Source organism: Oncorhynchus masou, unplaced genomic scaffold (assembly GCF_036934945.1).
Source record: "Oncorhynchus masou masou isolate Uvic2021 unplaced genomic scaffold, UVic_Omas_1.1 unplaced_scaffold_2759, whole genome shotgun sequence".
NCBI classification, from domain to species: domain Eukaryota; kingdom Metazoa; phylum Chordata; class Actinopteri; order Salmoniformes; family Salmonidae; genus Oncorhynchus; species Oncorhynchus masou.
In genome coordinates, this window is record NW_027009190.1 from 17,095 (window position 1) to 28,296 (window position 11,202).

The 11,202-nt window shown below is 42.0% G+C and overlaps 2 protein-coding genes across 2 annotated transcripts; one reads left to right on the forward strand and one right to left on the reverse strand.

The window, feature by feature from the left end:
* The first annotated feature begins 491 nt into the window (after positions 1-491).
* On the forward strand, positions 492-1,670 carry LOC135533870 (cocaine- and amphetamine-regulated transcript protein-like). The gene is made up of 3 exons (XM_064961074.1): positions 492-841; positions 977-1,060; positions 1,306-1,670. The coding sequence occupies exons 1-3, from the start codon at positions 641-643 to the stop codon at positions 1,411-1,413; spliced, it is 393 nt and encodes a 130-aa protein (XP_064817146.1). The 5' UTR covers positions 492-640; the 3' UTR covers positions 1,414-1,670.
* A 4,000-nt stretch (positions 1,671-5,670) lies between these two features.
* On the reverse strand, positions 5,671-11,023 carry LOC135533871 (protein CDKN2AIP homolog A-like). The gene is made up of 4 exons (XM_064961075.1): positions 10,940-11,023; positions 9,815-10,064; positions 9,112-9,227; positions 5,671-8,445 (listed from the first exon to the last, which is right to left on the reverse strand). The coding sequence occupies exons 2-4, from the start codon at positions 10,060-10,062 to the stop codon at positions 7,904-7,906; spliced, it is 906 nt and encodes a 301-aa protein (XP_064817147.1). The 5' UTR covers positions 10,063-10,064; positions 10,940-11,023; the 3' UTR covers positions 5,671-7,903.
* Between the last annotated feature and the right edge of the window lie 179 nt (positions 11,024-11,202).

An 11,202-nucleotide genomic window follows, 5' to 3' on the forward strand; every position in this document is an offset into this window, starting at 1 on the left:
GAACAGAAAATAGCTGTGCAGCAACACTCCCCATCCAACCTGACAGAGCTTTAGAGGATCTGCAGAGTGCCAAGCTTTTAGCATCATACCGAAGAAGAATCGAGGCTGTAATCCCTGCCAAAGGTGCTTCAACAAAGTACTGAGTAAAGGGTCTGAATACTTATGTAAATGTGATATTTCTTTTTTTTAAATAAATGAGCAAACGTTAAAAAAACTGTTTTTGCTTTGTCATTATGGGGTATTGTGTGTAGATTGATGATTGATGGTATTGTGTGTAGATTGATGAGGGGTGAAACAATTGAATCCATTTTAGAATAAGGCTGTAACGTTACAAAATGTGGAAAAAGTCAAGGGGTCTGAATTCTTTCTGAAGGCACTGTACCATGTCATAGAAAACATCTCATGTCGTCAATGAAAAAAAGTGAGTAAGCTGTGCCTTGTAGGAGCGCCCACAACTTTAAGCAATTACAAGCCATCCAACTTTACGTAATGACTCACCCACGCCATCTCTCTTACGCATGAAAAATCTATGGTTAAGGTGGCGCAACGGAAGTCATAGACTTCGGCCACGGCGGTACACAGATAAAAGGTGTTTGGATTGCGGTAACTGGAGTATTAGAACCGGACCTTTTGGAGACGAATGATATCTTCTACTGTGCGCAATCTCATTAGGACCATGGAGAGCTCCAGGCTATGGACCAGAGCGGTGGTTTGCGCGGTGTTGCTGTCCATCGTTCTTAGTGCTGAAATTGACTACTCGGATTCCGAATTGGACCTCGACACAAGAAGTGTGAGAGACTTCTACCCCAAAGATCCGAATTTGACCAACGAAAAGCAACTGGTAAGTTTCTATCTAGTTTCTATTCTATCTAGTAAAACCTGCGACTTTAATGGTTAATGAGCATTAGATTTTTGTCTATTTGAAAGGTCTGCTTTGGAAGGATTTCTCATTCTAATGTGTCAATATTTCCCACAGCTTGGAGCACTACATGACGTTCTTAAAAAGCTGCAGACCAAGAGACTTCCATTCTGGGAAAAGAAATTCGGCCAAGTCCCTACGGTAAATTTAACAATTTGAACGAACCTTCTAAAAATGGAACGACCTATATTTTGAAAAACGGATTGCCTAAACTGGCGCGTAAAACTACATTTCAACATTTTAACTTTCACTAAATGCGTTCATGTGCCATGTTTTGTGGATGATGTGATCTGATGTGGTGACAGGTGGATATGGCCCCACAGACATTTGCATCTGTTGGCAAAAATGTCGCACACGGTCTTATTTTGTGTTCCTTCTTTTTTCAGTGCGACGTTGGAGAGCAGTGCGCAGTGAGAAAGGGCGCAAGAATCGGCAAAATGTGCGACTGTCCTCGCGGAGCTTTCTGCAACTCTTACCTGCTCAAGTGCTTGTGAATTGAATTGGTCTGAATGTAAGTTAGAAGTTGATGGCAAACTAAAACTGTTACATCAGAACGATATGTGATATAGGAATATTGTTATGATACTACAATATAGGATTATCCGGAGAGTGACAGGTTGCATTCTGAGAGATTGTCCCCAAAAAGGCTTATTTTGAAGTTATGAAATATTTTATTTTCAACTGGATGTTTCTGTAACCAAAAATGAGTTGTCCTATGAATAAACAGCGCTCTATCTTGTTTTGTAAAGCAGTCTGAGTGGTCTCTCTTTGCTCCAATAATTTTATGATCCACATGCATAAAGATGATGCGCAATGCTGTGTTCGATAATGTTATGGGCTATTTCCTACAAACTCATGAAGTAAAAAATACCTACGGATAATATTAGTCATGAAGTACATGGATTCATGAGGGCTGAGTCTTGTCTGGACTGAGAATGAAATAGCATTTTTAGGCCAAATGGAGATATGGTCGGACATAAACAAAACAGTAGTGTATGTACATTTGTTTAATCTAATTCATAGTATTTACTTAGAGCACTAGACATTTACACTACCTTCATTAAGATGAATAAAAGTTATATAATCACAATAGTTCAACGGGTAGAGAATATTTTATGGTTTTCAAGTGAATAAAAAGTATGTTATTTAACTATTTCCCTTGTGGTGTTTTTCCATAGAAGCATTGGTGTCACTCCAGGCTTTTTGGGGTGTCTTTGCATTGTTGAGAGGTAACCAACATTACTCGGTTAGAGGAAAGCAAACCCTTTTATTACAGTATTTCCTGAAATAACACAAAAGTAGCTGGTTTGAATTTTTCCATTCTGTTCCACCCAAAGTGGCTCACAAACCTGACAGTTGGTGTTTGCAAAACATGTTGTAAATCAAGTTGTTGTTGATGGGCTCTGGTCATAAGTAGAGCAGTGTATAGAGAATAGGTTGCCATTTGGAACACATGCTCTCACATATTATCACACCAAGGTGTGTATCTGATTCAAACATAGGACTGAATCGTAGGACATTGTTAGGCTGTGAGGTCATATCAGCTAATTATATAAATGCAATCGGTGACTCCGAGACAGGTGTTGTAAGGCAGGAGGTGGGATTGCTGACATAGTTCATAGTTGTGGATTGCCTTACAACACCACATACCTAAATAGCTCAAATTTACCCATCCTCTCCCACTGCGGTTGATCTCCACCATCTCCACCTCCAACCCTCCATCCCTCACTTGTCCAGGCTGTCTCTCTGATTCCTCTCCTCTCTCTTCTCCGATGGGCCCATGTTTCATTAATAATGAATGTGTTGCGTTCATACCCTGGTGAAGACAGTTTGCCTGTCGAAACGTTGGGCATTCATTTTTTGCATCTGAGCTCTTAGAGTGTGCAGCTCTCCTTTATTTTCAAGTTTTCCACTCTGCTAGCCAGCACCTCGCCTAAATAGGTGTGTGTTTCTTTTTCCTCTAGATTTTGTTGCATTCTACAACACAGAATGTTCTTTCGATCTATTTGGCGCCTGCCTTTCAAACACACTGTCCACCCTCCTGAATCGTCTTACCAGTCGCGCCACTGAAAAGCAAGCTCCTCAGCGGCACAACTTCAGGCTAAGGAGTAAGTTTCTACATTCACACCCCTAACTTACTCTACAGCAACCCCAGTCCCCAGGATTGATCTGAGCGAAACTGCAGATCTGGGTCACCGCACCACCTGTAACGGACCTCACGCAGCTTGCCTAGCAAGTACCGCTTCCTCCTGAATCGGCTCATACCTAGGCTCGAGCACAGGACCTTTCCTTGCAAACGTACGTGACCGCCCTGCTGAAGCATCTTACCAGTCGCGCCATAAGTGGGTCTACTTCAGTCTGGGGAGTGAGATTCACACATACCCATGTGATACACACACATGGTGTTACTTCTCTACACGTTAGTTTCCTTTATGTTTATTCATATTGAATAGATCGCTGGAGGGGGGAACTCTCTGGTTGACAGTATAGTCTGATGGATGCACACACAGAGAAGCCCACTCGGGACAGTGATGATGAATGAGACTGGAAAAAGGACCATTATCTGAAAGTTACCTGCTGATGGGAATGTTAACGGCATGCACTGACGCACATCAAACTTACTTAACTGCAAAGAGCCTGGTCATAAACAACGTTAAGTCAATAGTGGAGACAAATAAAATCTAACTTCTCCATAAAAGTCGGCCAACAACAAGCGTGATATCTGTACATGTCTCTATGATTGAACATGTTTGTGTAACAGACAGTAGCGGTTACAACCTATATGTTGTGATAATTGCGTTGTTTGCTCTATAATCTGTTGGTTAATATGCCTTGTGACCGTGATATACTGTATAGGCCTAAAGGAAAGGGACAATTTTAGCTAGCTAGCCGCTGGAGGAAATCAAAAGGAGGTGCAACAATTCAAGTTGTTTCTGTCAATGACCTATGCTCTCAATGCGATTAGATAGGAGTGAAGCCAAATCCAAACTGGCTTCCCTTGACACTTTTTTAGAATGCCAGGACCATTCACAGTTGAGCTCACTCAGTTTCGCTCAATGCTGATTTGCTATTATTTGATACTTTTTTTATTCAAGGGTGCTCGCTGGCTTGCAGCAACATCGCCATACTCTTTTGGACCAGGGGGCATCAAATAGATGGCCTACATATACCAAGACAGAGGGGCGCTGTTTCAAAAATTATGAAACACATAGAGACTCAAGATTTGTTTTATTTTTCTTGGTACGTTTTTGGGGGGAAGCCTGGCCTCCCTTGCCACCCATGAATACACGCCACTGGCAGCGTGCATTCAGTTCTGTCCAGGGCAGAGCTCAAACTCTTCATCTTCGGTGCAAGAACACATGCCACTCAAAAGTCTCACCCAACAGAGCACAGGAGTTGGCTCAGAGTGGGGAGTGTTGTTGTGCAGAAGGTTGTTTTTTGACTCCACTGGGCCTTTAAATAACAATATGGCTGACACTTCAGATGTGAGGATAAACATGGCAGTTAATAATGGGCTGTTTAGAGCCAGAGAAATCAGGTCACATAACAAATTATGCTGCAGCTGGCTTATTTACATAAACTTTACATAACCTAAACACAGCATTGTCTTTCATGCAGTATTTTGCTCTGTTGCTAGTTCTGGCATATGTCTTTATTTGATAGGGAGTGAGACAGGTACAATTAAAATATTTGACTCATCAAATTGACAAGGGTCAGATGCACTCATGTATGTGTGTGAGTGTTATCACTATCTATGAAACACCATCTGTGGGTTGTACAGAAAACTTTTCCATCAGATTAAATTCCCCACCACATCCAATAATGTTCATTCCAAAGGACCCTCAATGCCTTGTTGTTACAATCACACTACGTACATGTGGTATGTAACCATGCTGTGCTAAAACATCCTTTTCCCTTCACTCATTAAGTATTACACACTGAGTATACCAAACATTAGAAACACCTTCCTAATATTCAGCAGGTGTTCTTAATGTTTTGTATACTCAGTGTATATCTAAAGGAACATATTCCACAGTTAACTAGCTGTGAGTAGCGTAAACACATACTAACTCTCCAGCAGTACGACAACAACCTGAAGGAAACACTATGATGGTGACACAAGACAGCGCCAGGTCAGGATGAGGTCAGCCACCAATATGCCAATTAAATCACCATTTATAAGGACTTGACTTGTAAAGCAACTAACACCTATTATGCGGGAACAAGGAGCCGACCAAGGGTGACTCAAAATGCATTTTGATGGGTGCATCTATTACATTATTATGACAGCTATTGAGAGAAGAACGTAATGAAGATGCCAGGGAGAGTGACTAGGCACAATTACTTGTAAATCAGTAGCAGACTCTAAGGACTGTAATGAGAAAAAGTGGATGAACATTATCTGATTATTATGAACTGGGTTGTTTTGAGCCCTGACAGGTAGCCTAGCAGTTCGGAGACGATCCAGCAACCCTTGTGCCCTTGAGCAAGGCACTTTATCCCCTACAACACCAGCTCCCCGGCGCCCAGTGTGGCAGGCCCCTGCACCTCTCCAAAACCTGTATGGATTCATTGAAATAATCTATCAGTCAATAATCAATAAGGCTACAAATATCAAAATTCAAACCCCAAAGACTTGATGGCAACATAACCTTACCATAATTGGGACTTAATCTATGTTCTTGTCTTTGATAAATGTGTTTCACCCTCTTCATGTCAGTGTGGATAGGAGACAATCATTGGACGACAAACATTCTTAAATTATTTTTATTAACAAAAATATAGAAACAGGGACCGCTCATAGAAATGTAAAATGTCACTAAATATTGTGGCCATTTACACATCAACGCAACCCATTTCATATCATTCAGCTTTGAAAAGCAAAACATTACAGCAGCGATCTTCCATTGATGATTTTTGAATGTAAAGACTCAAGCACTATCAAACATATCATACAATTCTATGAAACTGGCTTAACGCCAATCATCTCCTTTAGAATTACTGAATCAATTCATAAACATAACAAAAACCAACATTTTCTCAACAGCTTTCCTCACACAAAATAGAACAGAGTGGTTTTAAATGAATGTCAAAGTTCCATCATCAACTAATCTACATCATGCAGAACAACTAAACAAGATGCCTCCGTTTGTATTCAGACAAACACACTGAGTTATAATAGTGACAATGTATTCTACTGTGAACAGAAAACAACAGTTGAAATAATGATTCTGTCAGAGGACTTGTGCATTTTAAATACAAGAGCCGGTGTTAAATTATCAAAAGTATACCTCATTCTCATTCCATGACTAACTTTGTAACTTCATTAAACAAAAAAAGCATAACATTTGTAATGTGATCACTCAGGGAGATTTGAAGCATCAATAGAAAACTCGAATGACGAGCCACACAGGATTCATTAGTTGCATGTTATTAACGGTATTGATAAACGGTAGAAATGTCCCTCGTCTAGTGGTCGGGTTGTTAATCAGATAGCTGATTAAATGGCTTGAGGGTCAGACCCAGTGCAGCCGCACTATCCACCATAGTCCTGAGCTAGGTGTAGGGTTAAGTTGCACCTAGAGGCTGATCCTGGGTCAGTTTAGCATTTTCCTGACTAATGGCTAAGGTTAGGATTGAGGGAGAGGAAGCTGATCCTAGATCTAGGGGGAACTTCATCCCGGGGGCCCTGAGCTAGAGGACATGGAAGGAAAGTGTATGGCGTGACTATAGACCCAAGCAAAGGGAGGGAAAATGTGGTGACATTTTGTGATCCACACCCTTACAAACTGTGGACATTTCTCCATTGTTGTAGGCAGCAGACAGGCACAACCGATACTAAAAGGGACTAAACTTCTTACCATCCCCACTCTGAAGGAATCCAAATGACCTATGGAACAAGAACTGGGTATACGCTCCTCAAGAATAATAAAAGCGTAAAAACTACTAAGTGGTGGTGATGATGCATTGAGTCCATCCATTCAGTGGTACTGTATGACTCATAGAGCAGCTCCATTCAAACCCACACAACTTCTAAATACCAGGGCCGTGTTCATTAGGGCACACAGTAGCAAAACGTTTCGTAACGAGAAACTGAAATTAGCATGTATTATTGGACCAGGAGAGGTAGTTCCTCCCAGTTAGGGATGTGCATGGTTATTCGAATATTTGAACAGACATTAGTATTCGAATACTTGTGTGAGTATACAATTTTGTGAGAAGAAAGAAATATAGGCCTATTTTACACAGAAAATTATTTTTCTAAATTAAAATATCCATGGGACATTGTTACATACAAGGATATACCATGCCATTTCAAATTACTAATTTAATAAAACTAACTTTTTTATGTTGTTTTTATGACGTGCACAGTGCACCTCATAAAAAGACCGGCATGCGACCGGTAGCCATGTGTAGCTTGTTGTTTATGTAGGCCAATCAACGTGGAAAAGAGGCTAAATGTGTAACAAGTGGAATGAAAGTTCACTTATGCAATGCAAGATGGAATAAAATTACTGAATTAAAATTTAGCGAAATGAGAAAGAATAACAACCAACAGGTAGGCTGTTGTTTTATCTGAATGGAGTTGGGGGGAAAGCGCAGCATGTGGCCTCAATTAGCCGAGCTAGCTATAGCTGGTTAGCTTCTCTAGGCTACTCCAGTCAAGACAGGCACTGTTATATAGGATAATAAATAACATTGAATAGCCTTGGTGTCTCTCTCTCCCTCCATCCATCTGTTCACCCCCTCTGCAGCTGCAGCAATAGAGCGCCAGCCTCTCTCCCTCCCGCAGCAGTGCTCAGGTAAAACACAAAAAAACAATAACACATGTATTTTGAACATCTGACAAAAATTCATTATACTATTCAAATTGTGAAATTATTTCAAACCCCCATTCCTACGTCCCCATTTTACTACATTTTGATGCCTACTGAACATGACCCTGGAAAGGCCCCGGAGGATACTCTATGACTCATGGCTGTGCTACGACGGCCCGTCTCCCTGCTGCTCTGGCTGGAAGGGGTAGCTGATAGCGGGAGGGAAGCCCGGGTTCCTGGGCTGATCATCCAGCAGCACGAGATCCTCTACATCCCTACCATTGAACCGCCGCCGGCAGATCTTCACCGTCACCTTGCGCCCCTGGAAGGCCTTGAGGGCCTCCTTGGATGCCATGGCCCTGGCAGCTGCCTCGTCACGCCCGTAGCCCGTGCCCAGATAGACTGTCTGGCAGCGCAGCTCGCACACCTGGCCCTCCTTCTGGGAGCGCGCCGCAGGCAGGTCGGGGATGTCCTTCAGGGGCACAAAGACGCAGCTCAGGCTCTCTTTGGACGACTCAGTGCAGGCACGCAGGATCTCAAAGTGGTCCAGGTTGGGGCCGAAGCCCCCTGCCGACACCAGCTTCCACGCCACAGCCTTGTAGAGGCGGTTGAAGAAGGGCTGGTGCTCGGCAGGTGCCTGCGGGGGTGGGCCTTGCTTGAAGAGGTTCCCAGGCTTGGTCCGCTTGGCGCAGCTGTCGTCGTCGCCCCCTGAGAATCAGCGAGATAAAAGACAACTGAGTAGGGATTCTTCCCGGCAACAATGGCTTCACCTGCAGAGGACAGATTCCAGCGGTGTGAGGGAGGCGTTGGATAGGCAGCGTTTACTTCAAGGCCAAAACAAAAGCAGCAGAAAAAATACTGCTGTATGATTAATTTAACCGTAACAATGTAGAGTATGTTTGAGGGAAAAGTACAGAACTTTTCCCTCTTTAATTGTCCCACAAATATACAGAAATGGATATACAGCATCACAGTAATTTCCATTCAGTGTACTGAATCACTTCCATGAGTTAACAATACTGTACAACCCTGAAGCAAAGACAGGCCATTTCTTTTTTGTTAGGGCTATAATATTAGCATCAATTAAAACATTTAAAGTTGGACTCTCCAAACTATACAAGGAATCTAAACTTTAAATAGTTTCAAATTCAAATGAAATCAACATTTATTGATCAAGTGCACAGGATACAGGTGTAAACAGTACAGTGAAATACTCTCTTCAACAATGCAGTACAATATCAATCAAGGATCAAATGTCAAACAAAGTCCTAAATAACAAGTAGTAATAAAAATTAGAAGGGGGAAAAAGTAATAAAAACTAGTTTTGAGAAGTATGTACACAACTGAATATACAGTAGGATTTCAGCATCATACCTGCAGCCCTCTTTCCTTTCCCCAAGATTTCATCTCTGGTCTTTCGAACTGGAGCATCATTGACAACCACTCCCTCTGCCATTTCCTTGATCCTGTCCATGACAGGTTGAGGGTATCTGCAAAACAACACAGTCAGAAGAAGACTAAATACCTTTTAGGACAGTTGACCCTCGTCTCCTGTTTTGTTAGTTTGTTTTTACATTGGTTTACTATTTTGGAATACTGTAGAAGTTTTTCATTCTGGTTGGTCCAAACTGGAGAGTACATGTTGTAGCGTTGAATGATTTTAAACCAGATGCTATGGAAGAACACCAGCAGCACCCCCATTATAACTCTAACTAATACTCTTTTCACACTATCAACAGTGCAGACACAAACCATATACTGTGTTGGCTCGGATATTTCCTTCTCACACTGTCCTTTCCAGCAGGTTTTCAACTACTATGGAGGATGCATAACCAGGCCATTGCAGCTCAGCTCGTCTCTGTAGTATACGCCAGTTAACAGATGCTTTTATCCAGATATACTTACAGTAGTATGTGCATACATTTTGTGTGAAGTGTGAAAATTATATTACAGTAACGCTCCACATCGAAATCCATTAAAACTAAGTTCCTCTATCCATTCCTCAAACATCGCCTGTTTGAGATCTAGTTGACAAGACAGCACAAACAGATCTGGGAACAGGCTACAATTCACATACCTGCAGCCCAAGAAGATGTGGTTGGCCCAGCATATGGACAGTGAGAGCAGCCTGTCCAGACTGGGGCTGGGGAAGCCCGGCTGGACAGTGGGGAACGTCTCCATGTTCCTCAGGAAAAACTCTCGCCTGGCATGCCACTGCTTGTTGGTCTCATGCCCTCCTCGGAGTGACTCCACCCACTCGACCAGGTGAGGGTTCTGGTCCAGGTACTCTGAAACAATGTCCTCTCCACTCCTCCCCTCCGCCATCACTGTAACACAGCGCAGAGACACAGGACACAATCTATTAGGCTATATCAGTGTTACAGTGACTAGAGGCAAAAACAGGCTACTTAAGACTCAAATCAAATCAGCTGATTTGATGGGAAATTATATACCACACTAAGTAAATCCAGTGTGTTTTGTGCTCAGTCTATCATGTTTTTTTAGAGGCATGGCATCAACAGATTTATCAGGCACTCTAAGCTGTTGCTGTTCTATGATAGTTATAACACCAGAAATATGGTTATAGCCAGAGTCCTTCACCTGCAATTTGTCAGCAGCGGCTTGTTAAGAGGGAATATTATAACGCTACGGAATCTGAAGTAGTCGTCTTCTGACGTCTTTTAAAGTCACTGCTGGCATCTAATCTTTGTGATTATTGTCATCACTGCCTACCAAGCAACTTCGAGATTGTGGGGAGAGGGCGATTTAGCTATCATAACAAATATCACGTAACGTTAGTAGGGCCAAATCAGAAAACCGCTTGTTTACGGAAGTCAATGTTGGTTTGTTGCAATGCCAGTTATCTAACATTACTGTCTCTGTTGTTACTAGCTAATTTATCATCAGAAGTGAATCCAAACATATCATTCGGTGAGTAACTTAACATCAACCGGGTTAATATATTTTACATAGCTAGCCATCCTCCAATGTGGCTAGCTAGTTAGCTAGCACTGAATTAGCATAAGACTTTAAAACAAACGCCGGGTATTAGCCTAGCTAGCAAACACAACACACGTATGTTGGTGGCTGCACTACGCCAACGTTAGCTTTGTTTGAGCAACATATACCTTACTGGATAACTATATCATAGAAAGTTGCAGAATATATTTTATTGATAGCAAATATACAGTTCAGAACGAACCTCAAGCTGTCCAGGCAGCGGCGTTGCTGTATGAGTCATGACCAGTGATGCAAACAAGTTGACTGTCGAACTACAACTTTCATACGATTGCGCAACAACAGATACCACATGTTTTTGATCAAAGATATAGCTACTTCGAGATCCTTTATATATATGTTGGGGGGTTTTAGATATAAAACATTGACCATTACAGTTGCTAAATCAATCGTACAAGGGAAGAAAACGTTTAATGAACTTATGTGGAAACCAAAGGAAAGACTACA